The following is a 27,878-nucleotide window of genomic DNA, read 5'->3' on the forward strand; positions in this document are numbered from 1 at the left end:
AGGAATCCACCCTAAAGCATCCCTGACAGATGGTTGTCCAGCTGCCTCTTGAAGGCCTCTAATGTGGGACAGCCCACAACCTCCCTAGGTAACTGGTCCCATTTTCGTACTGCTCTAACAATCAGCAAGATAAATGTAAATGTCTGATAACGTGTGAAAACAATCTAAGATATCGTGCTGAACATTGCAAGGACATTGAACCATTACCTTTTTCACAGGGATTGTTGTTAATGGGCAGCTTGTTGGGGCTAAGAAATCCGTGAACAATAGACTGAGCACCTATTTTGGCAAGATTGGGTTTTATTTTGAAAAAAAAGGCTTAAAGGTCGAAGTCAGCACTGAGTCCATCACCTTGAAGGACGGTATCTCCAGCACTTCCCTCTCCTGGTCGGACACCGGAACCCTCATTAGGAGAAGGTAAAAGGAAGACTAGGCTATGGACACATTGGTCCTTGTCTGGGCGTACTGAACTCTTGATGGGGGAACACCTTCTTATCACATTGAGTTAATTTTGGCAGCCTTCCCCAAACCGGGTGACTTCCAAATGTTTTGGACTTCCACTCCATCAGCCCCAGGCAGCATGGCCAATGGACAGGGATGCTGGGAGTTGTAGTCCAAATCATCTAAAGGGCACTGGTGATGTCCCAACTAGTGATGCTCAACTCTTCCAATTTGCACCTTGTTTCTGTGCTGTTCTGTGCTTGCTGATGTGTGCAAAGGTGAATGCAGAGATACTTGTGGGGACACGCACTAGCTTGCCTTGTTTACTTACTTTCATTTTATTTATTTACAATATTTATTTAGCCCAGCCTTCCCCAATCAGACAGGTACCTTACAGATGCATTGGATTACAACTCCCATAATCCCCCAACAAGCATAGTGTGTGGGAGCTATGCTTCAATGCACCTGGTTTCAGTTCAATCATAGGAACAGAGGAAGCTGCCTGATACTGAGTCAGACCATTAATCCATCAGACCCAGTGTTGTCGACACTGACTGGCAGCAACGGTCCTCCAGAGTTCCAGGCTGGAGTTTTTCCAGCCCTACCTGGAGAAGCCAGGGCATCGAGCCTGGGACCTTCTGCATGCAAGCAGGAGCTCTACCATCGAGCCACAGGCACCAAAGACTTCTTTGAGTTGAGGTCTAGGAACGCTGCCCATCTGATTCTCGGTTCCTTACTACCCTTAGACTGGTTGTCTCTGTGAAGAAAGACAGCAATGTTACGATCACTGTCGACGGCGACCTGTCCTTCATGGTTTTGCTTCACCGCGTGTGGAAGAAACATCCCGTCAACGTTGACTTCCTGGGGATCTACATCCCACCTGCAAACAACTTCTCATCCAGCGTGCACGGCTTAATCGGTAAAGTCCTCCCGGGGGGGTGGGAGGCAGTTCGACTTCTGCCGTGTACACACGGCAGAGTGTGACCGCAGAGAGCTGTTAGGAAAAAAGGAAATAATAGTAATTTAAAAGCAGGAGCAGAGAAGAGGATTTATTAATCCTGTATGGCTGAAGGTGGTAGTTTCCCTTCTGAATAACGGAATTGTACCATGAACCATTCTGAAATAGTGGGGTGAGTTCTCAGAAGGTTGTAGATACAGCAGTGGTAGCTGTTGTTCTAATCGCATCACAGGTGTACATTGTACACAGGTAAGATAGATCCCTGTTTTTAAGGAGCCTTACACAGAGCCTGGGGAAAGAACAGCGGGAGGGAGGGAGGGACCAGGGATAGAGAGCAAGGTTGCTGGGGAACATGGGCAGGAGGCATGCTAGTGCACCGTGTCGTGCTTGTGGGTTTCCCATCGGCAGCTGGTTGGCCACTGTGTGTGAACAGAATGCTGGACTAGATTAGAGTGACCATATGAAAAGGAGGACGGGGCTCCTGTAACTTTAATAGTTGCATAGAAAAGGGGATTTCAGCAGGTGTCATTTGGATGCATGAAGCACCTGGAAAAATTCCCTCTTTGTCACAACAGTTAAAGCTGCAGGAGCCCAGCGCTTTTTTGTATCTAGTCACTCTAGTATAGCTCCTGCAGCTTTAACTCTTCCGATGAAGAGGGAGTTTTACCATAAAAACGACACCTGCTGAAATTCCCTTTACTATGCAACTGTTAAAGATACAGGAGCCCTGTCCTCCTTTTCATATGGTCACCCTAGACTAGATGGACCCTTGGTCTTATCCAGTGGGGCTCTTCTGATGTTCCTATGAGGGCAACCAGGATGGTGAATGGACTGCAAACCAAGTCTTATGAAGGAACGGTTGAAAGTGCTGGGTATTGTTTAGCCTGGAGAAGAGATGGTTAAAGCGAGAGAGGATACAGGTGTCGTAATATCTGAAGATGGAGCCAACATATTCTCTGTTGCTTTGATATTCTTCCCTCTATATAGAATGGCAGGGTTTGTAGTTCTGTGTGTGTTGGAGAAGTCTCTTCACAGTATTTTCAGGCGTGCAAATGAGATGGGGGAAGGGTGTTGTGTAACCCACAACCCCGAGACGACGTAATGTCAAGCTAAAGATTAACCTCCTCAAACGTTGGCCAAACTCTCCTTCCCCAGGTCAGTTCACGCTTGAACCAGATGTCGTAATTTACAACGAACGTCCTGGCCGGGAACCAGGGAAATCGGAAGCTTCCATGGAAGTGAAGGGTCACAAGCTCACGGTCACCAGGTAAAGCAGCTGCTGAGCCCAACTGAAAACAAGCCTTGTACATTGGCAGCACGGGGCCTCTCTCTGCCCAAGAGGTGGACTCCATTGCAGAGAAGCTCTCAGGGGCCGCATTCCGGAAGTGGGTTGGACTGAAGGCAAAAGCGGAGGAGCCAAACACGCCAGCATATTCGAGCTCAAAACTCTTAAGTCCTAGGAGAGGCATTTTAACCCTTCAGAATAGGGCAGGGGCAGGATGAATTGCACAGAACCCAGGAAACGCTTTCCCCAAAGATTGGTTGTGGGAAAGGGTCATGGCCTTTAGGGACCTCTGGAGGGTTGGATTGGGGCCGTCAGAGGGCTGGATTTGGCTTCTGGGACTAGTTTTGCACCCACGCTGTACATGCTCCGAGAGGGGTGTGTGGGTGCAAAATATGTAGTTTTGCTTATACTCCAATTTCAGTATGTTGTTTAACCTCAAAGAAACCCAAGCGTTTTATTCAGGATACATTATGCCACAGGCCAGGGGCAATCCCCGAAACAGTCATTGCCCTTAGAGGAGGAGCGTCATTTCACTACTAGTGCAGTGCCCATAATTTCAAATATTCCATTTTCAGCATTTCATGGGGTGGGGGATAAAAACTCTGGCAAAAGAGGCTCCGAAAGGTGAGAATTTCAGAGAATTTTCTCCTTGGGGAAGGGAACAGGGTTTCTACATACTTTTTTTAAATATAGGAAGTTTTGAAGTGTCTTCTAGGTTTGTTTGTTTTTTTAAAAAAAACCTGCAGGAGCCCAGGAGTTCTTCCTGAATGCCCATTGGAGAGGGAGAGGTCACATGGTCTCCAATAGGCATTCAGGAAGAACTGCTGAGCTCCTCCAAGTGCCAGGGGTGTGTGTTTGTTTTTAAATAAGAAATAGGAAGAAGACCCCCTCAACAACCAGCCACACTTTTAAAAGGTATGTGGAAATGAAGTCTCCCACCCCAAGGATAAAAATTCTCAGAGATTTCCCCCTTCCCTGTGAAAGAGGCAGAAAAAACAATGTCTCTTTCACAGGGAGAGAAAAAGTCCCTCAAAATAGTGGGCAGGATTTGGCACAGCTCGACTCACTACTAGCCTTTCAGCGCTGGTGACGGTGGGACAAAAGAAACGAGCTTGCATATCGCAGAGGAAAGAACGCTTCTGTGATTCTACCTCCAGTTTGAGAAAACTTTTCCGTGGTCCATCTGTTCTCCAATTCCACTTTGTCATTTGTTATAACAGTGCTTTTGTTTTTATCTCCCCCTTCCCTCCCCACACGCAAGAGGCCTGCAGAAAGACTACCGCTTGGATCGTGTCTTCGGAACCGGCGTTCATTGCTGGTTCGTGCACAATAACGGGAAAGGTTTCCTTGACGGCTACTACAGCGAATACCTCGTCCCCACTTTGTACAGCTATCTGAAGCGTCTCTGAGGGGGCCGGGCCGAACGCACGGGTAGGAAACAGCCCACATCTGATTGGCCAAGGTTTTGATTCACACAGCCCTTTGCAGGGATTCATTTGTGAGCCCGTCGTTCCAGGTGATCAACCTTTTCCAAGAGGAACGCCTTAGCAGGGCCTCGGCATAACAAAGCCCCCTTTTTTCCTGAAGAAGACAAATTTCTCCGCTCACATCTGGAATCCTTCGTGACCGTTCTCCATGCGATCGACAGAGGCCACCGCTGCGGAAGTGGGAAAGCTCAAAACCAGCACGTGGGCAATATTGAGTTTGAAAGTAAGCCCGAGTAAGGGTGGCTGTCGGACATCAAAAATTCACTCTCTTGGTAGGGCAAACGCCATGTTTTCAAATAGAATAAAAAGCTCTCTGTTGGGATCTTGTATTCTGTTCAATTCGCTGGGTGAAGCTTCCAGGGCCCCAAGGAACACGCATAACTTACCTGTTATAAGATCTCACACAACCATGATGAATAAAGCAAAAAGGCTTATTCACTGTGGTTAAAGCCATGGTTTAAGGTGTCTTCTGAATGGGCCCACTGTAACTTCCACCACACGGTGAATGGCAGCTAGATGGGGAAAGGCCATAGGTCAGTGTTAGAGCACATGCATTGCCAGCACAGGTACACAGGAAGTCAGATCATTGGTCCATCTAGCCCAGTACTGTTGATCCTGATTGGCAGAAGGTTCCTGGTCCAATCCCCAGCATCTCCTGGTAGTGCTAGGAAAGAATCCTGCCTGAAACCCTAGAGAGCCTCTGCCAATCAGTTTAGACCGTATTGGGGTAGATGGACCAATGGCCTGATCCAGTATAAGGCAGCTTCCTATAGAATAGTAGAGTTGGAAGGGGCCTATAAGGCCGTCGAGTCCAACCCCCTGCTCAATGGCAGGAATCCACCTTAAAGCATCCCTGACAGATGGTTGTCCAGCTGCCTCTTGAAGGCCTCTAGTGTGGGAGAGGCCACAACCTCCCTAGGTAACTGGTTCCATTGTCGTACTGCTCTCACAGTCAGGAAGTTTTTCCTGATGTCCAGCCGGAATCTGGCTTCCTGTCGCTTGAGCCCATTATTCCATGTCCTGCACTCTGGGAGGATCGAGAAGAGATCCTGACCCTCCTCTGTGTGACAACCTTTCAAGTATTGGAAGAGTGCTATCGTGTCTCCCCTCAATCTTCTTTTCTCCAGGCTAAACATGCCCAGTTATTTCAGTCTCTCCTCATAGGGCTTTGTTTCCAGATCCCTGATCACCCTCGTTGCCCTCCTCTGAACACTCTCCTATACATTCCTTCGTACATGGATGCACACAGAACTTCCCATTCCCTGCACTGGCCCAACCTAGAACATAGGAAGCTCCCGTCTACTAAGTCAGATCATTGGCCCATCTATCTTGATACTACCTATGGAAGCGGGTGAGCAACATGTGAGCCCCACCATCCCTATAATTCAGCGGGAACCCCGTAACTTTTTGTTTTGAACAAACAAAATGGTGTCCAGAGCTAGTACAGATGCCATCATGGTCAAAATTGGCTTGCAAACAAGTTGATTTTGACCATTAGGGGACTCCGTAGCAACTACGGACGCCATTTTCTTTTTAATTTCCCCCCGTTTTCTGCACTTGTGGAAGTGGGTGTGGGGGTTGCAGTTTGCAGGAGCTGTCTAGGGTGTGTGTGAAAATGCCCCCCCCCCACGACCTCCACACACTCCCCACCCCTGATCCACACTGACTAGCAGACAGAATAGAACCCTGGATCTTTGGCTTGCAAAGTAGGTGCTCCATCACTAAACCGGGGATCCTTCCCCACCGCTTCTTGTATCTGTGCAAGGCTGCCTGGTGGGTGGAAAAGAAGGCCCTAATGCAGCCTTCCTCAACCTGGGGCGCTCCAGATGTGTTGGACTACAACTCCCAGAATGCCCCAGCCACCTGGCTGGGGCATTCTGGGAGTTGTAGTCCAACACATCTGGAGCGCCCCAGGTTGAGGAAGGCTGCCCGAATGGCTCAAACAGTGTATCATAAACCCGGATCGCTTCCTAACTCTTGAAGCTCAAGCCAAGCAACTCTCATACCTGCCGTGGCAACCATCTGAGGAAAGAGTGCCCAAGCCTGTAGATATCACACAGGCCCTGACAGATATTTTAAAAAGAGAAAAAAAGCACATCCGACTTTTCAATCTGAATAAATTAAATTAAAAACTTAATCAGATTTCCGAACAAGAAAGTTTAGCTCCAAAATTCAAAAGCTGAAATTTCCAGAGTGAATCTAGGAACTGACTTTACAGTGTCAGAAATGGGTGCTCTGGCTTCAGTAACACATCTGAATTTTTCGTGGTCCTTCCCCACCGAATGATATTTGTATTTCATAATCTGAACGTGGAAACTTTAAATCCTTGAAGGCTCTGAACTGAAATCGCTCATGGGGCTACTGCCATCTTCATTCACGTCAGGAAGGGCTTATGGATGCCAGTCAAGCTATTGAGGACCACTCCTATGGTCCGAGCTGAACCCGGGGGGGGGGGGGGGGGAATAAAACAAATCTCTTTCTGAAATTAAATTTAGACTTTCCAGCTCTTGAGGCTGAGTCATTTTACACTTCCCTTTGCTGTGTGAGAGACTCACCGGCAGACGCAGTGTTAAAGAAAACATCACACCCACGAAGGTTTACTTGTTCATTTCTAAACGGCAATAAAAATTCACTGTACAAGTCATTATACATTTTTTTTTTTTTTACAAATCTACTGAAGATGATGCCTGCGCTCTGGAAAAGCAGTGGGATGGGATTGTGGAGGACCAGATGCAGAAAACAGGATGTTTAAACACGTGCCCTGCAGCTTCCTCGGCATATTTTCTATTTTTCAACCAAAAAATATCTGTATTACTGTTTGTTCACAGATGTGTCCATAGATGGGGTGGGGTCCAAGGGGAAGAGGATCCAAATAGCTATGGGGCAGCCCTTCGGACCACATATGGGAAGTTCTGCACAGGCTCTAGGGCAGCCTTACCCAACCTGGCGCCCTACGGATGTTTGGGACTTCAACTCTCGTCAGCCCTAGGCAGCATGGACCCAATGGTCAAGAAAGTTGAGCGTTGTAGTCCAAAATATCTGGAGGACACCAGATTAGGGAAAGCTGCTGTAGGGCTGATGAGTATCCCATCCAACTCCTCCTTGAGCTTGACAAAAAGCTCCTGTAGAAACTGAGGGGTCCTTTCGTAGCCTCTGTTCCAGCAGGAGGTAATGTCAGAAAGGGAAAATGGGAAAGGCTGTAGGGGTGGCCCTGCTCGGGCACATGACTACGGCCATTTGGATCACGGGTAGATTCTCCTATTGGCTTCTTCTAGGTATACTTCGCTGACACAGCCAGAATCAGCTTCAGGTTAGACCAGCTTTCCCCAGCCTGTTGCCCTCCAGATGTTTTGGACTACAACATCCAGGATTCCTGACTGTTGACCATCTTGGCTGGGGCTGATGAGAGTTGAAGTCAAAAACCTCTGGAAGGCACCAGGCCGGGGAAGACTGGGTTAGACCAACTCAGAGCTGCTCTGGAACAGATTTTTCCCAATTCTTGTTCATTAATCGGGGGCGGGGGGATGGGAAAAGGTGATGAAAATAAAGGGAGAAAAAGATGGAGCCATGCCCCAACTGGGCCTCTCTTCCTTGAACACCTCTACTTGGGCCTACGAAATCTCCATCAGGACTAGCCCTGCACTGACCTGGCTAACACGGTGCAAAAGGCCTAGCTCCCCAGCAGGTGGCTGAAGGCCATCCTGGGCCAATTGAAATGCTGCCTCTTCCAATCAACTCTCTTCTTACAATCCCCTCTATGACTTCCTCATCTTCATACACACAGTAACCAAAGGGTGGTGGTGGTGGAGAGGAAATGGTGGCCAGGAATATGGCACCGACAGCCCTCGTGCACAGGATCAGAGAGGTGGTGACCGCACGTCCTCCAGGGCAGCCGGAAAAGGGGCGAGCCGGCCAACTAAAGCCTAGCTTTGGGATTTAGTGGGAAGGCATTGCCAGAAGGTCTTTGTGAGCTCATAGTCCTCTGGGATTATCGGTGAACTAATGAGATGGGAACTTAACTTAATATCGGAAGAGATGAGCACCGGCTTTCCCCAACCTGGTGCCCCATGGGTGTGTTGGACTACACTCCCATCATCCCCAGGCAGGCAGGTACCAGGTTGGGGAAGGCCAATATGAATGAAGTTAAGCTCTTCCCTGGCAAGCCTAAACCTTTATCCATAATCCTGAACTCAACCCTGCTGGTACTCATAACTACTCCTAGTAGCTTATTGGCTTCCGCTTTTGCAAGAAATATCAGCTACCAAGATTTCCACAGAGCATCTGAAAGGGCAGGACGATCTGCAGCTTGCAATATATTATACAGAGGGGTCAACTTAATGAAGGCTTCCAGAGAGTCAGCGCCAATGGAAATAAATATGGAAAGGACTTAGGAATGAGATCTATCTATCGGCGTCTAACGATACGTTTTTTTTAAAAAAAAATCCTGCTTGCTTTAGAAAGTATACAAATATCAAAACTCCGACATAGTGGAGTCTAGCGCAGAGGTGTCCTGAATCAGGGAATTCTACTGATGGGATGTATCCTGGAGTGCATCAGGTCTTCCAGTCATCTCAGGCCAACTTGGAAATATCTTCGTATGGAATCCCTTCAACCTGACGCCCTTTCAGAGGTCCCTGGAGGAAGAGATCAGACCAAAGGAAATCGTAAGACAGACCCATCTTCCCAAATGACGGCTTGTGTCAACGGGCTGAAACACTCGGGGATGCATGCAATGGAGAAAGGGTACGGTGACCTTTTGGAAAGGAGGACAGGGCTCCTGTATCTTTAAGAATTGTACAGCCAAGGGAATTTCAGCAGGTGTCATTTGTATGCATGCAGTACCTGGTGAAATCCCCTCTTCATCACAACCGTTAAAGCTGCAGGAACCTTGTATCTGGTGACTCTAGTATAGCTCCTGCAGCTTCAATGGTTGTGATGAAGAGGGGATTTCACCAGGTGCTGCATGCATACAAATGACACCTGCTGAAATTCCCTTGGCTATACAACCCTTAAAGATACAGGAGCCCTGTCCTCCTTATCATCTGGTCGCCCTATAAGTTAGAGTAATGGGAGACTTCAATCACCCTCACATAGATTGGCGAACTGCTTGTTTTGGTCATGCCAACAAAATAAAATCCCTAGATAACCTACGGGTCTGTTCTGGAATGGAACCAAAGGGAGTTCTAGTGTTTACTTAGAAGTGGGTGGGGAGCATTTTAATCTCTGGCGAACATTCTCAAACCAAGGTTCAGGCTGCAATCTTTATGCACATGTACTTGGGAGTAAGCCCCATGGATCACAGTGGGGCTTGATTTGAAATAAACAGTTGAGGACTGCCCTGTTAGCTTCCAAACAATTAAGCACCGACGAAGAGCCCTGCCGGATCGGAAAAAAGGGCCCCTCTAGTCCAGCAATCTATTCAATGAGTCGAGATCTCTGTGCTAGCAGTGGAATGGCGCCTCTAGAGGAGGAAGATGAAGGAGGCCACGTTTCTTGAACAGCTGACACCTGATGCCAGTGTAAAGGATGGGATGAAACAAGCCATGATGTCAATTAATGCGGCTTGATTGGCTGTTGAGTGCAGGCACTCACTGTTCAATCTTTGCTCCCCTCGCTGAGGTTGGGCTTGTTTCTGATTGGTTCTGGCTCAGCTTACAAGTGGTACTGTAATATAATCTTACTTGTAACTGAAGGAGGCAAGTTAGATTGAAACACTTAGGAACAGAGGAAGCGGCCTCATTCTGGCCCCGTTCAGACGACACCATTAACCATGCTGGTTAAGGGTCTTTGGTTAAGCAGCAGGGTTAAAGATGTCGCCAGACGTGTGTTTTCCTTAACCAGGTGCCTCCGTTAACCACACTGTGGCCGGCTTTACTTACCCTGTTCTGCAGTAGGGTTCATGGCACGACCTTTGGCTTCAGGTGTCGTTTGTCGTGCGCCTGTGGTTAAGGGGCCAAATCATAGAGCTAGCAGTATAGAGCGGCCTAAATCACGCAACTGCCGGCTCTCTTAGCACAAGGGCTGATGGGATATGGGGCGGAGCATTCGGAGGACTCAGGCGCTCATCTAACGCTTTGGGGTTAGCGTGTGGTTAAGGGAACCGGGAAGCGGACAGGTTTAAGGGTGTTGTGTGCGAGCGTACGGCTTGCGGTAAGTGCTCACCACAGAGCCCTCGGTGTCGTCTGAACGGGCCCACGGAATCAGACCCTTGGTCCATCTATCCCAGTATTGTCGACACTGACTGGCAGCAATGGCTCTCCAGGATTTCAGGCAGGAGGTTTTCTAGCCTGGGTTGGAGAAACCGGGGTCTTGAACCTGGGATTATCTGCATGCAAAGCAGGGGCTCTAATCACACTGAGCTACGGTCCCTCCCATTTTAAAATCTCTCTTTGTCTGCATGTATGTTTACAAATATTTAAATCTAGAAATTTTTAATTTTAAAAAAATATATGAATGTATAAACTGGATACACGACTGGTGGGCATTTGTTTTGTTTCCAAACAAAAGCATCTGATAGACATTACTTACGGATTCAATGAGTATCGTTGCCGAAAAGGTTTTCTCGCTGATGCACTCTAAGGTAGCTTTGCTGCCTCTGTAACCGCCGTTTAAGACCAACACCATTTTGCCTGAAACGTGAAGATAGGGGGAGTCTGCCTTATATACCGAGTCAAGGCATCGGTCGACCGAACCCACGGCTGCCTACTCTGGCTGGCAGCAGCTTCCTAAGGTCACGGGCACAGCCGCCCCCCCGGTTCTCCTACCTGCGATTCTAGCATCAGGAGATCCTGGGGTTGACACCTAGGACTTTCCGCGTGCAAAGCACGTGTTCTAACCACTGAGACAGCCTTCCTCAACCTGTTATCCTCCAGACTTTGGGGACAATTCCCAGCATTCATGACCATTGACCAAGCTGGCTGGGGCTGATGGGAGTTGTAGTACAAAACAACTGGAGGTTGAGGAAGGCTGCATTGAGGAATGCTCCCCTTCCCTTAATTTTGTTTTTGTTTCGTTTTACTAAAGGTGCACACACACACCTGTCTCTTGGCATCACATATGCTTAATAATGCCTGGGTCCAGCTCCTGCTGAGAGCCCCCTCCCTCCTGCTACCAACTGTCTCTGCAGAGGCCACCAGTGGGGGAGGAAGCAGCAGCCAGGCACCTCTCCACCGGGCCTGGGTCCAGCTCCAGCTGAGAGCCCCCTCCCTCTTGCTACCAACTGTCTCTGCAGAGGCCACCAGTGGGGGAGGAAGCAGCAGCCGGGCACCTCTCCAATGTGCCTGGGTCCAGCTCCAGCTGAGAGCCCCCTCCCTCCTGCTACCAACTGTCTCTGCAGAGGCCACCAGTGGAGGAGGAAGCAGCAACCAGGCACCTCTCCAACGTGCCTGGGTCCAGCTCCAGCTGAGAGCCCCCTCCCTCCTGCTACCAACTGTCTCTGCAGAGGTCACCAGTGGGGGAGGAAGCAGCAGCCAGACACCTCTCCATCGTGCCTGGGTCCAGCTCCAGCTGAGAGCCCCCCTCCCTCCTGTTGCCAACTGTCAACTGTCACTGCTGAACTTTGCAACTAAGATTGTAGTGCCTGAATATGCTTTCCTTTTCCCCCTCCTCCTCCCTCCCAATCCCCTTTCCTTTTGTGTCATGTCTTTTAGACTGTAAGCCTGTGGGCAGGGACTGTCAAGAATTATTTTTGTAAGCAGCCGTGAGAGCCTTTTTTGGCTGAATGGCGGCATAAAAATGCTTAAATAAATTAAAATAAATAAATAAATAAAGAGAGGAACGGAAGCAATCCAAGCAATGACATTTACAGCAACCTTGCAGGAGATATTTCACAGCACAATCCTACAGATGTTTCCTACAGACGTTTAAAGTCTCATCCTGCTTAGCAGGACTTCCTGCCAGCTAAGGCTGCAGGCCTAATAGCCCTGTGGATAAATATTTGCAAATGTCCTTGGCTGGACAAAAGGATAATGCTCACCCCCTAGTGGTCAAAAGACACAGATCTATCTTTATTGTGGCTGAAAGTTGGTTTTAAATGCATGTTGTCTTTGCATGCTGCCTGTTTTGCATTTTCATGGTTTTAAAATTTTGTATATCAATTTTCAATGCTTTACTCTTTTGTATACTGCCCACAGACATACGGCTATGGGGTGGTATAGAAATGCAATGGCTGCATTTCAAGTTTTTGCCACATTATCATGAGGACTAGAATTATTTTAGCTAAAGAGAGATTTCAGATCCTGACAAATATCCTAATTAGCTGAGCATGGCTTGCAAAGTCACATTTATGCAGGCTTTCATTTGGGGTTGGGGTAGCCACCAACCCCAAATGAAAAAAAGGATGAACAATCGTCCACAAATCAGACGTTTAAAATCGCTGCTCTGACAACCAGCTTGCAAGACGGCTTACCTGGTGCTGGGATCACCGTCTCCAGGTGCGTCTGGTCAAGTTTCAGTTTATCTCCGGAACCGATCAGCTTGACAACTGCTGTGTATTTGTCAATGACCTCCTGTCACGGGAATACACATTGATTAAAGGGGAAATCCATCACGGTTCACCCTTGGTGGGGAGAAAAGGTCACAGTGACAACGTAACCTAGAGCTAAATCTGCTTCTAAATCGAGCTCAATTTAGCAAATTCTCCGCAGGTGGTAGAGAACACCCTGTGATGGGCAAGGGGAACACAGACTTCCTCCTTCATCACTACAGAAGAGCCACAGTTAATCACAGCTAACCAAATATGCCTTGGGAACACCAGAATCTACATGGTTTGGGTCCAGGTTACCTACGGGATCGCCTTCTCCCATACAATCCACCCTGCACACTCAGGTCCTCTGGGAAGAATTTACTCCAGTCAGCGAAAACGAGGCTGACAACCGTTACCCAGAGGACCTTCTCTTCTGCCGCTCCCAGACTGTGGAATGGCCTGCTGGGAGAGATCCGCCAGCTTAACAGTCTCTCTGAATTTAAAAAAGCTATAAAGACGGATCTCTTCCGGCAGGCCTGCCCAGATGAATTTTAAGTAGTCTTAAAAGATTTTAATAATGTATCGGTTTTATGCTTTTGATCAGTTTTATGTATTTTATATTTTTGTATTCAATGTTGTTCCCCGCCTCGATCCAGAGGGAGAGGCGGGTAAGACATGGTGATGATGGTGGTGATGATGGTGATGGGGATTATGATGGTGATGATAATGATGAATCTGCCCAGTGGAGGCTGGTGGCTCCAATATTGGTGGGGCTATGGATGCATTCTGGGATTCAGTCAAAACCAGCCAGAATTCTAAAGAAGCTGCCCAAGGTGCTAAGCCCTTGCTCCAAAATCGGTTCAGCACTGTGGATAACTCTTTTAGAGGAGTTCTGGCTGGTTCTGACAGACCTGGATTGGATTCATAGCCCCACAGAAATCAGAGCCATCAGCCTCCACTGAATCTGTGTTAGACCACTTGATGCTAGTTCTCCATTCAGTCCAATCTTGTCTAGTCAAACTGGTAGTGGCTCTCCAGGGTCTCAGGCAGGGGAAGGTCTGTCCGCAGGGGCTCTATCACTGAGTTACAGCCTCTCTTCCATTGCACACACGTAGCCTCGTGCACAGCTAGTATATCCTGAGGACACTCTACGTACCTGCCGATTCTGTAATGTGTGGAATGGCCCTTGGTCCCACTATAACCAACTAGATCAAAGTGTGTTAAATTGCAGCTAGTGAAGTACAAAAGCCATGCTGCTGCATCACACAGCTGCACATAATAATAATAATAATAATAATGATGATGATAATGATTCTAATCTGCCTCTCCATCCTGATTGAGGCAGGGAACAACAGGTATAAAATATATAAAATATTAATCAAAACACAGTATACATTGTTAAACTTCCTAAAAAACATCCTAAAAACAACTTAAAAGCATCCTAAAATTCCACTGGATAGGCCTGCCAGAAGAGATCAGTCTTGATAGCTTTCTTAAATGCTAAAAGACTGTTAAGCTGACGAATCTCCTCCAGCAGGCCATTCCACAGTCTGGGAGCAGCAGAGGAAAAGGTTCTCTGGGTAATTCCTGTCAGCCTAGTTTTGGCTGGCTGAAGGAAGTTCTTCCCAGAGGACCCGAGTGTGCGGGGCGGATTGTACGGGAGAAGGCGATCCCGCAGGTAGCCTGGACCCAAACCATGTAGGGCTTTAAAGGTGATAACCAACACTTTATACTTCGCCCAGAAACTAATCGGCAGCCAGTGAAGAGATTTTAAAACATGCACTAGCCACAGCCTGTTGGGTGACGGCAGCACTGCTGTCAAAACTGATAGTTACAAGGACTGACCGAGAGCCCCCGTACCCACTCCAGGTAAGAGAAGACGGGAGACTTTTTGTGCCCATTTCTAGAGTGTGGGTCCCAAATACAACTTCCCGAAGGCCACTTGGTGCAACTTTCCCAAAGCCACCCAACTTTCCCAAGGCACGGCCGAGCAGTGGATCTGAACCCAGCCCTTGCTGGTCCAACACAAGATCTCACAGGGTCTCCCAAGCCATTGCAGCCCAGAGAGACTCAGAGCAGTGCCTGAGAACATCTTTTCAGTCCTCCCCTCTCCCTCAGCCACAACAACTTGTTCATTGATAAATAAAAATCTAAAGTGTTCACCTTAATAATTGCCTTCTTTTTATGGTATTTCTCACCCAGTTTCTTTGTTATGATCTTGACCACAATTTCCTGGAAAAGAGAAATTATAAGAAAAGACGAAATACATTCAAGTAGATCAATGTTCTCTCATTTCTAGCTCATCTCAGTTGACACTTCCTGCAATGAACTGCCCAACAGAGTTGATGCACTAGAATGCAATTGCGGGTACTCTGGCTTGGTTCCCACGTAATGACAATTATGGGTTGTTGTTATGTGCGGACCCTGCACTACCCCACAGTTTGTTGCTGGATTGTGAACTCTGGGTTGCTCATGGTTAACAACCCGTACTTATTTTATTTATTATTTTATTTATTATTTAGGATCTCAGGGCGGCGTACAGATAAAATCATACAATACAAAACAATAAATATACACAACTAAAAACAAATTAAACCATTAATCAAGTTAAAACCAATATATAATTTAAAAGCAGTAAAAACAATTAAAGCAATGTGCAAGCCAGGTGAATTTAAACAAAGGCTTTATTAAAAAGCCATGTTTTTACTTGGCGCCGGAATAGAGACAGCGTTGGCGCCAGTCGGGCCTCCAAGGGGAGGGCATTCCACAGTCGGGGTGTCACCACAGAGAAAGCCCTCTCCCACGTCCCACCATAGCGTATGTGTTGTGCCGGTGGGATGCGGAGATGGGCTCCTCCAACAGATCTCAAGTCTCGGGCAGGCAGATATTGAGCCGCTCCCTCAAGTATCGAGGTCCCAAGCTGGGTTCGCACGTAGCAACAAACCACGATTCAATGACAACCCATACTCAACCTGTACTCTGGGCTGTTGTGCCATCAGAACCAGGTCTTGTTTCTTTAACAGTTGTAAACGAGGATAAAAGCATGCCCCCTCCTGCCCTGGTCCTGTGTTGCTCCCCCTCCCCCTACACATACAGAAATGTAGCATAGGGGGGCGGGAATTCTAGCTCAAAATATTTCTGCCTGACTTGCAGTATACAGGAACTGTGGTGGGGAGGGGGTTTCTGGAGAAGAGTGTTCATTCATGCAAGATCCCACCTGCACTCTGAAGTGGTACAGTCCAGGGACAGTTTTTTCCCCACTCAAATTGGAAGAGAGGTAGAGGTTAGGGTTTGTTTGGTTATCCCGGGGGTGGGAGACAGGGGACAGTGAAGTGGGTGCAAGCGCTACAGTTTTGACTGCTAGCCTTTGAGACAGAGGCCTAATCTACATCAAGCAGGATATGGCACTAACGAAAGCGGTATACAAATGGCAGGAGCCACACTACTGCTTTATAGTGGTATTGAAGTGCACTGACAACTCTTGGGGCCCATTGACCTGTACCATATACCGCTTTCATACTGCTATATCCTGCTTGGTGTAGATGAGGCCCTAGAAGCATTTATCGGCCGCACCAAACTGTAATCTACACAGACTCCAAGTCTCTCCCTTAAACCAGGTTTGCAGAATCTCAGGCCCGGGAGCCAAAACTGGATCTCTGGGGTTGCCCGGTTGGCCACGCCCCCTTCCTTCGGCCCCTCCTCCTTCCCTACAACCATTGACTGCTTGATGGTTTCCCAGCTTTTGTACAGCGTTTTCTTCCATTCTAAAAGGTCAATTGCGTCTCCTAAGGTTTAGGAGTCCTGGCAGCAAGAGCTTTCAGCTAAAACGCGCTGCTGTCTTTGGATTTCTGTCCTCGCCCCTTTTGCCTTTAGCCCCAGACACCCCTGGAACGTGGCCTCCAAAAGCTTCTCCAAAATGGAACCTGGTCCTTGGCCGAAAGAGGTTCTGCACCCATGACTTAAACCACGGCTGAGGTTACAGGCTCTCAAATGGTGGTTGGGTTCCATCTAGATCAGCCTTCCTCAACCTGGGGCGCTCCAGATGTGTTGGACTGCATCTCCCAGAATGCCCCAGCCAACTGGCTGGGGCATTCTGGGAGTTGTAGTCCAACACATCTGGAGCGCCCCAGGTTGAGGAAGGCTGATCTAGATGGTCTGCAAAAAAGGCTGCAGTCAGGTGTAACTCCCATTGGCCCTGGCCTTTACAGCTTTCCCGATGACAAAGGTCAAGGCCGTACGGGCCAGGTGCTCAGAGAGGCTAACAAGTTTCTGCTCTTGACAATGGTGTTGGTGCGAAAGTAAAAATAATAAAATATGAGCAAAATAAATCAAAGTTTATTAACTGAGGACCAGTGTAGCATTGCATTGGACTGAGGCTGGGGAGATCTGGGTTCTAGTCCTCCCTCGGCCATGGAAGCTCACTGGGTGACTTTGGGCCAGTCACAGACTCTCAGCCTAACCTACCGCACAGGGTTGTTGTTGTTGTGAGGATGAAATGGAGAAGTGGCCCATGTCAGTGGACTTGGGTTTCTTGCAAGAGGGGAAAAGGCAGGATAGAAATCTAATAATAAATACAACTTTTAAAAAACAAAACGGGTTCTGCCAAAATGCACAGAAATTTTCAAAAAATGTCGGAGAACTGCTGCTTTAAGTGATTGGGAAAGAGCTGCAGGAATTATCAGGTCTGCATGTTTCCTCTCCTGTTTTGCATGTGAGACAAGGAAGCTGAAAGTTTCTGCTTGAGAAGGAAAAACAAGTTGTGTTACATCTGAAGCCATGAAACTCTGGTTTGTTAGCTGAAACAAACCAGGATGAAACCATGGTTTCAGATCCTGGTTTGTTAACAAGCTTTGATTGAGGTAACCATCTGAACCAGGACACAGGATCACGGAATGGTAGAGTTGGAACGGACTTGGAGATCATCTTGTCCAATCCATTGCTCAATACAGGAGCTACAACGCAGGATTCAGCCACAGCGTGGGCCGCATCATTTAGTTCATACACAAAACCAGCACAGGGGCAAATCAGTTGCCCATACAATAAAGCAATATCTTTTTGTTACAACTGGCCTGAAGGTTAAAACGACAGAATCCAGGTCACCATTTGGATACTTACAGGCTGTAGCCAGTGGTCTGTTCGGGCAGACTTTTTCTTCTCTTCTTCAAACTAAGAGAGGAAAGAACATGTAAGTTTGACCTTGAGAGTAAAAACAGCAGTAGAATGGCATTAGGCACGTTTGCTGCAACCCTAAAGGTGAGCTTCCCCAACCATGGCCATTGGCCATGCTGGCTGAGGATGGGACAATACTGTTTTGGGGAAGTCTGCCTAAAAGAAATGGACAAGAAAGAAATTTCAAGATTTCCAGAAAGGCAGGGGAATATCACCAATAGAGAGCACATATCCCCATTTGAGAAGGATGCCCCCCACCCCCAAATTTCAACAACTAGCACCTGGGCTTCTTTAACAAGATGATATTTAACACAGCTTCATGCTAAAATGCCCTTCTTCTATCAAAACTGGACGGCACTCTCAAATTTTAGCCAAGGTGCCATAAACATTTTGCCTAGTTTCTCGGGGGGGGGGGGGGGGGACGACACACGGGTCTTACTGCACCTGCATGATCTCATCGAGGGCCGATTTCTTCTTCTTCTCTTTAGACTGCCCCGAACTTGGCGGCGTTTCTTTGCGCTTAACTGTCAACGCCGTCCCTGCCGCCTTCAGTGCGCTGGATCCAAGCAAACTGGAAACAGAGAGCCGAGGTTCATAGGTCTGCGGCAGGCCTTCCCTCACGGCCTTGATCTCGAAGCCACGCCCCCTCACGGCCTTGAGCTCGAAGCCACGGGAGGAACTGGCTGCAGAGCGGGTCCCTGAGACCAACATGAAGGAGGAAGCAGCAGCCAGGCACCTCTCCATCGGGCCTGGGTCCAGCTGCAGCTGAGAGCCCCCTCCCTCCTGCTGCCAACTGTCTCTGCAGAGGCCACCAGTGAGAGAGGAAGCAGCAGCCAGGCACCTCTCCATCGTGCCTGGGTCCAGCTCCAGCTGAGAGCCCCCTCCCCCCTGCTACCAACTATCTCTGGAGAGGCCACCAGTGAGGGAGGAAGCAGCAGCCAGGCACCTCTCCATCATGCCTGGGTCCAGCTCCAGCTGAGAGCCCCCTCCCTCCTGCTGCCAACTGTCTCTGCAGAGGCCACCAGTGGAGGAGAAAGCAACAGCCAGGCACCTCTCCATCGTGCCTGGGTCCAGCTCCAGCTGAGAGCCCCCTCCCTCCTGTTACCTACTGTCTCTGCAGAGGCCACCAGTGGGGGAAGAAGCAGCAGCCAGGCACCTCTCCACCGTGCCTGGGTCCAGCTCCAGCTGAGAGCCCCCTCCCTCCTGCTACTAACTGTCTCTGCAGAGGCCACCAGTGAGGGAGGAAGCAGCAGCCAGGCACCTCTCCACCGTGCCTGGGTCCAGCTCCAGCTGAGAGCCCCCTCCCTCCTGCTACCAACTGTCTCTGCAGAGGCCACCAGTGAGGGTTCCAGCAGCCAGGCACCTCTCCACCGTGCCTGGGTCCAGCTCCAGCTGAGAGCCCCCTCCCTCCTGCTACCAACTGTCTCTGCAGAGGCCACCAGTGAGGGTTCCAGCAGCCAGGCACCTCTCCACCGTGCCTGGGTCCAGCTCCAGCTGAGAGCCCCCCTCCCTCCTCCTACCAACTGCCGCTGCTGAATTTTGCAACTAAGACTGTAGTGCCTGAATTTGCTTTCCTTTCCCCCCTCCTCCTCCCTCCCAATCCCCTTTCCTTTTGTGTCATGTCTTTTAGATTGTAAGCCTGTGGGCAGGGATTGTCAAGAAATATTTTTGTAAGCCGCCGTGAGAGCCTTTTTTGGCTGAATGGCGGCATAAAAATGCTTAAATAAAAAATAAAAACATTAAGGCTAGTGGACCAGAACCTGCAGGACCCAGGCCAGGACCCTAGTGGACCCCTTCTCCCAGACCCGGCTCGCCTGAGAAGTAAGAGGACCCCCAGCAAGGAGAAGCCACTGTCTTTGCTGGAAGTAAGAGATTTAAGCTAAAACATGCCTGCATCATCGGCGTTTTTTTGGTCCCTGCCCCTTTTGACTTCAGCCCAGACCACTGCAAGAATGCAGTCCCCAAGACTTTCTCCAGGAATTCTGGGAGCTGTAGTCCAAGACAGGTTGCAATTGCCAGGGAATGTGATGGGCCCTCCCTGACCCTCTGCCGGGAGCATCCTGACTGGGCCAGCAGAGCGCCAACACCACAGCTCCTGAGAAATCCCGGTGCTGCGCTCAGAAATAACAACTACATTCAGCGCAGCTACGAAACTGTGCCGATTTTGCTCAGTTGGTTTCGTTTCCCGGATAGCGACGGTGTTGCTTTTTGTTTTGAAGTCATTGATTCAATTTTTGGACAAGGGGCTGAAAATGAAGGGGGTGGGGAGGCAGGAAGGACTGACTGGGTTCAGAAGGCCGTTCAAGTCCACAAAGAAGGAAATGGAAGAGACTGGGAGGGGTCAGGGCATCCCGGGTGTTGTTGTTTTTTAAAATGAAAGCTACACAATCCCAAAGGATTGTTTTTCTGAGCAAGCCCCAGTGAGGTGTGAATAGGAGAAGGAGAACAAGAACTCAGGGGTAGTAGACAGGTAGGCAGACAACAAAGACGAGCAGGCTGACATGCACTCACCTGGCCTTCGGATGTGCAGCTGTCGAAGTACTCGCCCCTTTGTTCAAATTAAATACCACTAAAGGAAAAGGAAAGGTGAACGTTCGCTTTTTCGCGTTTTAGACACTGGGCCTGTTCAGAAGACACCTTAAACCATGACGTTAAGCCAGATCCTGTGTGTGATTGCGGCAGGAGGGGGGGGGGATCACGTCATGACAACAGCTCTCTTTTCCTCCTGCCCCACATAGTTGTCTAACAATACCCAGGACAACGTATCTATTTACCTTTCTCCTCCTCATTCTCTCGGTTTAGTTCCGTGTAGACTGGCTCTCCCTGCAACAGGAGATCAGAGCAATTTCAGGGCTTGGGTACACAACAGTTGAATGCCAACCGGTACCGTGATGCTAGTTTAAACTCGTTGCCGCTGAGGATGAAGAAGGGGAATGAAGCCCAGCTTCACAGAGAAAATGGAGTTGTTTAAAAGAACAGGGGAATTTTGGGCAATGGACGGCATAAGGGTGGCAGCAGTAAATGTCATAACCTTATTGGGAAACAGTGGCAGAAAGATGGCACCAACCTCAGCTAGCATTCTAGCAATGCAAGATCATCTTTGTACATGGCATCTGATGCTTGAAAGCCTTTGCTCACCTGTTCTTTCCCCTCTAAGCCTCTCTTGACTTGCTCTTCAATGAATCTGGCTGTTTTCTCTTCATCGTCAAGGTCCTGCTTTTTCTTCTTCTCTTGCTCTTGCTGCCTACGGATCGTCTCGGGGTCTCTGTCAATGTACTGGATGTACCAGCCTTTGGGCGTTTCGTCCACTTTGCAGAAGCCTTAAAAACACACACACATTGCAAAGGTGGTTGGGGTCTTTACAGAAGCAAGAGAGGGGGAAAAGAATACAGCTAGAAACTGAACACCCCTCCTTGGTCCAAGTCCAATACTTGCTGGAATAAGGTGACTACCTCTGGAGAAGTGACAAAGAGCCAACCAGAAGCACAAGAAAGTTTCTGCAGCCACCTTTCTGGCTTCAGAAATCTCAGCAGGCATTGCTCACACACTTTCAGGCACAACTTTGAAATCCTAGGGACTTGGATTCTAAGAAAGGAGATGCAGGCATGCAGTGGAAGAAGCCCCGATTTGCATGTCTCCCAGTTAAAAAGGGATTGGCTCGCAGTGGGTACGGACATTTTATCCTCATAACAACCTCGTAAAAGCTCAGCTAAAAACTTTTCTTTTTCCTAAAGCTTTTAAAACTTGATTTTGTTCTGACTTTATACTGCTAGTTTTACCCTACCCTGTGCCTGTTTGGTGCATTCTCTTCCCCTCATTATTTTATTATGATTTTATTAGAATGTAAGCCTATGCGGCAGGGTCTTGCTATTTACTGTTTTACTCTGTACAGCACCATGTACATTGATGGTGCTATATAAATTAATAATAATAATAGTAATAATAATAGTAACGTATTGGCTCAGTTCAGACAAAACGTTAGTTAACACAGTGTGAAAACTCCACTCAATGGTTGAGTTTTTAGGAGGTACTCCCCACACAACATGTTCTAACTCCAATGTTGTGTGACTGTGGGCTACCGTGGAGTTGAGTAAAATCCATTGCAACGTTTGATTGACAGTTCCTCTGCCCTCCCTCCTCCCCCAGTCCTCCCAATGGTATCCCATCAGCCATTGCTGCGAAAAAAACAATCCCGGCGGCTCTCCTAGAGTGGCACTCGCTCCTTTCGCCCTCTTGCCAGGGAACTCTGTAGCCAGTGGGAAAAGTCAACTCAACAAAACAGAAAACGCCACAGAGCCCGCCATACAACACGCAACACAATGGTTGTGCAGGAACTCTCCTCTGCACAGCGTGGATATTCAGCGTGGAGTGTTTTCCAAAAAAACTTCACCGTAGGGTGGAGTTTTCCTGCCAGACAACACATTTCTCAATGGTGGTGTAAAAACTCCATGGTGGAGTTCTAAAACCACCGTTGAGAAACGTCTTGTCTGAACTGAGACATTTTGTTTCTTTTGCTTGTCGCTTTTTTTTAATACATTTTTGGGAGATGAATTTTGCGCTGAACAACACCTTATTCAGGAGTTTGGAAGCCTGTGAATAAGAGATTCGAATAATTTGCATCAGCAAGTTGTTATTCTTGGCCATTCCTATTGTTGGGATCCGAAAGACACGCATCCGTCCAAGAACAGAGTTACCTTCTCTCCCCAGCCACTTGGTAAAATCTGTCAGCGTCTCCCATTGGGTGGCATTCATATGGATGTGTTCCCGGTGACTAATATATTCATTATATACTATATTATTGTGGACCCTCTTCGTTCCTAGAACAAAAAAGATTGCTGTTAGTTACAGGTCTGTCGTCGGATAGAAAGCACGTTTAAGTAAATGATCAGAAACGTGATGTTCTTACAACCAAAATGATTTACCAAATCGTCTCCTGAGTAGTTCTAGGAAATCGTTCCGGAATTCCCTAGGGGAATACGAAAGAGAGAATTGCAGCAATTGGGTGGCTTGTGATAAAATACATTAACGGAATTAGAGTATCAACATAACTGCTTCTGTTTATGTACAAGTGTGTTAGGTTTGGAGCAACACAGACCTCGTCTTTGGACAGAGTAGAATAGTGCTCTTCACTGCAAGGCCTGAAGGCCATTGGTGGCTCCCGGTCACCTCAGATGCAGCTCTCTGCCTCTCTCCCATTCACTCCCTCCCATCTCTCTCTAAGCAGTAACTGCTCACTCTCGTAGCTCCTCATTCTCACTGGCTTTTAGTTGTTTGCTTTAGTGGTTGGCTGGGATCTGGGCGACCGGAGAAGGTTTCTGGGGTGTGGATTCAGGGGACCTGAGACTCATCAGTTGCAAGGTGGCCGAGGTGGGGAAAATACAAGAGCATTCAGCTGATTAGCTGTGATGGACGGGAGCCCAAGAGGCAAAACGCAATGTCATTGGCTAGCTATAGTGGTGCGCTGTGCAAGCTTTGGAGGTGGACAGGGATGAATGCACACTGAATGCACAGGAGAGTGCAGTTGGAATAAGTACATAAGAAGAGCCATGCTGGATCAGGCCAAGGGTCCAACTAGTCCAGCACTCTGTTCACACAGTGGCCAAAAAGCTGTCGAACAGGGATCAACAAAGCAGGACATGGTGCAACAGCACCCTCCCACCCATGTTCCCCAGCAACTGGTGCACACAGGCCTACTGCCTTTAATACTGCAGATAGCACACAACCATAAGGGCTAGTAGCCATGGATAGCCTTCTCCTCTAGGAATTTATCTAACCCTCTTTTAAAGCCATCCAAATTGGTAGCCATCACCACATCTCATAGTAGTGAGTTCCATAGTTTAACTATGCACTGCTTGAAGAAGTCCTTCCTTTTATTTGTCCTGGATCTCCAACCAATCAGTTTCATGGGATGACCCCATTGGGTTCTAGTATTTTGAGAGAGGGAGAAAAATGTCTCCCTAGCCACATTCTCCACACCACACATAATTCTGAACACCTCTATCATGTCTCCCCTTAGCCTCTTTTCTTTTCAAGCTAAACCATCCCAGCTGTTGTAACCTTCCCTCATAGGGGAGATGCTCCAGCCCCTTAATCATTTTACTTGCCCTTTTCTGCACTTTTCCCAGCTCTACAATATCTTTTTTTTAGGTATGGTGACCAGAACTGTATACAGTATTTTGAGTCTGGTCGCACCATAGATTTGTATAAAGGCAGTATGATACTGGCAGTTTTATTCTCATCCCTTTTCTTATAATGCCGAACATGGAGTGCGCTGGGAGATCTTGCAGCACTGGGTGGAGCAGAGCATTCTCTCAGTGGTGGGAAAAAGATCCACCCCAACCCAAGGAACATGTGAGCCTGTGGGAACGTGCCTGCCCAGTGAGTGACTTACGAGGCCTTTCTTGGACGACATAGAGGGGGATGAGAAAGAGGGACCCGAAAAGGCCTCCAGCCAAGTCGGGTGCGCAGCGTCACCACTTTATGGGGGTGGGGGAGAGCCCCTTACAGCCCAGGAAAGGCCCCTAAGCATAGGGGGCAGTTCCTGGAACTAAAGCAGCTCCTGTCTGGAAAATAGTGAAGATCACTACACTGAGCTGAATTAATAACCTTACCTATTCCGACCTGCTTCGATAGTGAACTGCCTCACCATTCTGTACACGTTTTTGTAGGCACAAATCTTTGCAAGAAGGAGAAGCTGTTATTTTAAAAACAAGGCTGGTACTTTATGAAGTCTCAAAGGACAGAATCCAGTTGGGACAGTTAGTTTTGACGAACCTGCCAAATGGCAACGAAAGGCGAGCGAATGCATCAGAAGCAGCAGGAAAATCAGTGCCAAGATATTGACCAAACTCACTCTGAAAAGTAATCCATGAATTGCTGAGGATCTTCAGAAGCCAGCAGCAACTGTCGCTGGTGAGATTCTGACATGCAATGGCATTTAAAGCCGTTCTAGGGGGAAACAAAACAAGAACACCACACTCACGGAAACTGGCAAATAAATAGCAAAATTACATTCTAACCCCCCGTCACAAATCCTTAGGTGGGAATTCGAAATGGGTGAAGCTGTTTTCCTGGCATGGAGATGCAAGGATCAAGAAACCTTGTGGGTGGGTGGCTTTCTGCTGCTCAAGTAGGTACAAAAGGCAGAACCCTTCTATCCATAAAACCACGGCAGCAACCTGAGATATCTCCCATTTGACTGAAGTGTCCCTCCTGAACCGTAAGGATTTCCAGATCCCTGCCAGACACGTCATGGACTAACCACTCCCCAACCCCATCTTCAGGCCAACCCTCCCCCCACCCCCACAGCACTGCCTGCCTCCATAAGAATAGAAGAGCCCTGCTGGATCAGACAAAAGGCTCATCTAACCCAGTATTCTGTTTCCATTTCTGGACAGCTAGATGTTTCTGAGAAAGCCCACAACAAGGGCATGAAGACAACAGCCCTTCACTGTTGCCACCCACCCACCTCACACAGTCCCCTGCAACTGCTATGCATATGTTCGTATGTCTCTGAACATGAGGCCTCCATTTGGCTTTCGTAGCTAACCACCACAAACGTGACCACGGATTTATCTAATCCTCCTTTAAAGCCATCCAGGCACTTAGCTGTCACGGCATTCTTGTCATAGCAAATTCCACAAGCTAAATTATGTGTTGTGGGAAGAAGCCCTTCCTTTTTCCTGCCCTGAATCTTCGGACTGTCAATTTCGTTTTACGAAAATGTATGATCGCACAGATTAGACTGGGGATCCATCCAGTCCAGCGCTCTTTTCCCCAACAGTTGTTAACCACGAGCTTATGAGCAGGGCAGGAAGAAAACAGCTTAGAGTAAACCCGCTAAAATCAATGGGATTTCCGCTAGCCATTACAGATTAGAGCAGACCCACTGGAATCAATGTGACTTCAGTTAGGGCTCAGTCACACTTAGGGTAGACCCATAGGCAGGGCCGGTGCCACCATAAAGGCCAACTAGGCAGCCGCCTAGGGCGCAGATGTCAGAGGGGTGCAGAATGCCCCCTCTCCCCACTCCTGGGGTCGGAGGTTTTGGGGTGGGTGGGGGCTTGGCTTGTGTGCGCCCCCGCATGGCCAGCCTTTTCCTGCAGCTGCAATCCGAGGCCCCGGAGAGGCGCTACTCATTTCTGCTGTCTGCGGGGTGGGTGGGTGGGTGGTTGCTTGTTGCAAAACCCTCGGAGATGACATGGAGGCGATGGAAGAGGAGCAGGCTGGGGAACAGCAGAAGGCTCTGTGGGCCAGGGAGATGAGCGATGAGGACACAGAGGCAGGCAGCCCCGGTGAGCTGCCTTCCCCATTGGGGGCTGCAGCCACTGGAGGCCGAGAGGGGACTGTGGGGCAGAGACCACCACCCCAGCCAGCCAGCCAGGGCTCGTTCGTAGCCCCTCCTCTCCGGGCGCGCAGAGGTGCAAGGAGCAGCCGCACGCTTGGGGGCAGAAGCGGGGTGCCTGGCCTTGCCGCTACCGCCTCAAAGGAGGCTCGGACGGGCTGCGTGGAAGAAGTGCATGGTTGGTGCTATATAAATATAACAATAATGTAACATATTCTGTTTTTATTTTCATTTTATCTTGTACACCGCTCCGAAATTTTTCAATGGGGAGCGGTATATAAATATTCTAAATAAATAAATAAGTGGCGCCCACGGGCTGCCCCTCAGAATAAGGGGCACAGCTGCACCCCCAATAAGTTCTGGGGCAGTGCAAGTGACACCTCCTCACACACACCACCGTGAGGTAGCCCCCTGCTCATGCCCAGAGTGCAAAATAGCCTGGCACCGGCCCTGCCCATAGGAACCAATAGAGCTCCAGGTAGTCATTACAGATTTGGTCGTGCTTTTCTTCTGTCGCCCCCAGATTGTGGAATGGCCTGCCGGAGGAGATTCGTAAAATTAACTCTCTGTGTGATTTTAAGGCAGCTTTAAAGACTAACCTTTTCCGGCAGGCCTACCCAGATCAATGTAAAATCAAGAATTTTTAAGATGTATTGATTCCTGTTCTAATGTTGTTCCCCGCCTCGATCCAAAGGGAGAGGCAGGTAAGGAATAAATATATTATTATTATTATTATTATTATTATTACAAGAGAGCCGTTGGAATCAATGGTTTTTTGTTTTCCAGTTCATCACTACAGACTTGGTTGCACTCAGAGTAGACCCACTCAAATCAACGGTATCCCATCCAGCTAGTTGTTACTGTTTGGGTTGCAGTTAAGAGTAGACCCACTGGGGTCAGTGTGGCTTCAGGTGGCCATTCAGGACTCGGTTGGGCTCTAGAGTAGACCCATTGGGATCAGTGTGGCTTCAGGTGGCCATTCTGGACTCGGTTGGGCTCTAGAGTAGACCCAATGGGATCAGTGTGGCTTCAGGTGGCCATTCAGGACTCGGTTGGGCTCTAGAGTAGACCCATTGGGGTCAGTGGTTGGATCCCGCCCCTGTGAGGAGGAGGAGGTGGTGTGTGTGTGGGGGGGTCCCGTCCCCCGTCCCCCCCCCCACCGGCCGCCCCTCTCTCACCTCATCGCGGCACTGCTTTTGGCACATCTGGCAGTACCAGCGCAGCTTCTGCAGCCCCTTCGACTTGATGCGGTTGGCGATGGCCTTGGGGCTCAAGAAATCCGTCTTCCCCATGATGAGAGACCGGAGGGAAGTCTAACCCCCGCCGGGCGACGACAGCAACAACACGGCCACACTTATTTCCTGGTTTCGAGGCGACCCGGAAACGGAAGCGGCAAGGACGTCGCGCTCTAACCATAGAAGCTAGAAATTTAGAGTGTCCATGAGAGACAGTTCTCATCTCGCTGCACGTCTCTAATATTTACTAGCTCTATGCATTAATCTAGATGCGGCGCCGCTCTAGACTCTGCTCTCTATGGCGCAAAGCCGTATCCGCCTGGCATTAGAACCATAGAGGCGGGAAGACGCGCTCCGTTCGGATCCCGGAAGCGCGGTTTCAGTCCGGCTAAGAGAGACCAGAGAGAGAGAGAGAGAGAGAGGCGGGGAGAGACGGGCGCCCTTTCACCCGGAAGTGTCCTCTGCTCTTCCTCCCTCGCTTTTCGCTTCGGCTGC

The 27,878-nt window shown here is 48.8% G+C and overlaps 2 protein-coding genes across 3 annotated transcripts in view; one reads left to right on the forward strand and one right to left on the reverse strand.

The window, feature by feature from the left end:
* The window catches only part of ITIH2 (inter-alpha-trypsin inhibitor heavy chain 2), a 55,906-nt gene extending 51,413 nt beyond the window's left edge, over positions 1 to 4,493 (forward strand). For both annotated transcript variants that reach the window (XM_063134676.1, XM_063134677.1), the window contains 4 exons: positions 219 to 417; positions 1,188 to 1,360; positions 2,555 to 2,666; positions 3,946 to 4,493. In XM_063134676.1, coding sequence (XP_062990746.1) covers positions 219 to 417; positions 1,188 to 1,360; positions 2,555 to 2,666; positions 3,946 to 4,093 — 632 coding nt within the window. In that variant the 3' untranslated portion in view covers positions 4,094 to 4,493. The remainder of the gene's footprint in view (positions 1 to 218; positions 418 to 1,187; positions 1,361 to 2,554; positions 2,667 to 3,945) is intronic.
* Positions 4,494 to 6,763: 2,270 nt separating this feature from the next.
* Positions 6,764 to 27,502, reverse strand: KIN (Kin17 DNA and RNA binding protein). Its single transcript, XM_063134678.1, has 13 exons — positions 27,327 to 27,502; positions 24,658 to 24,752; positions 22,727 to 22,770; positions 22,499 to 22,621; positions 20,943 to 21,124; positions 20,579 to 20,627; positions 20,316 to 20,373; positions 18,249 to 18,375; positions 17,751 to 17,801; positions 14,799 to 14,867; positions 12,579 to 12,678; positions 10,700 to 10,800; positions 6,764 to 8,805 (listed from the first exon to the last, which is right to left on the reverse strand). Exons 1-13 carry the CDS (start codon positions 27,438 to 27,440, stop codon positions 8,743 to 8,745), a joined length of 1,176 nt encoding a protein of 391 aa, XP_062990748.1. The 5' UTR covers positions 27,441 to 27,502; the 3' UTR covers positions 6,764 to 8,742.
* Positions 27,503 to 27,878: the final 376 nt, after the last annotated feature.

The sequence above is a fragment of the Elgaria multicarinata genome, chromosome 9, assembly GCF_023053635.1.
Source record: "Elgaria multicarinata webbii isolate HBS135686 ecotype San Diego chromosome 9, rElgMul1.1.pri, whole genome shotgun sequence".
NCBI lineage: Eukaryota > Metazoa > Chordata > Lepidosauria > Squamata > Anguidae > Elgaria > Elgaria multicarinata.

Excerpts from the sequence above, each read along its gene's own strand:
- KIN (XM_063134678.1), bottom strand. The coding sequence starts at position 27,440 with ATGGGGAAGACGGATTTCTTGAGCCCCAAGGCCATCGCCAACCGCATC. Across the intron at positions 22,622-22,726 it reads ACTACTCAGGAGACGATTTG|GAACGAAGAGGGTCCACAAT; the intron begins GTAAATCATTTT and ends TTTTTGTTCTAG. Across the intron at positions 18,376-20,315 it reads GCTGCACATCCGAAGGCCAG|TTTGCTTGGATCCAGCGCAC; the intron begins GTGAGTGCATGT and ends CTCTGTTTCCAG.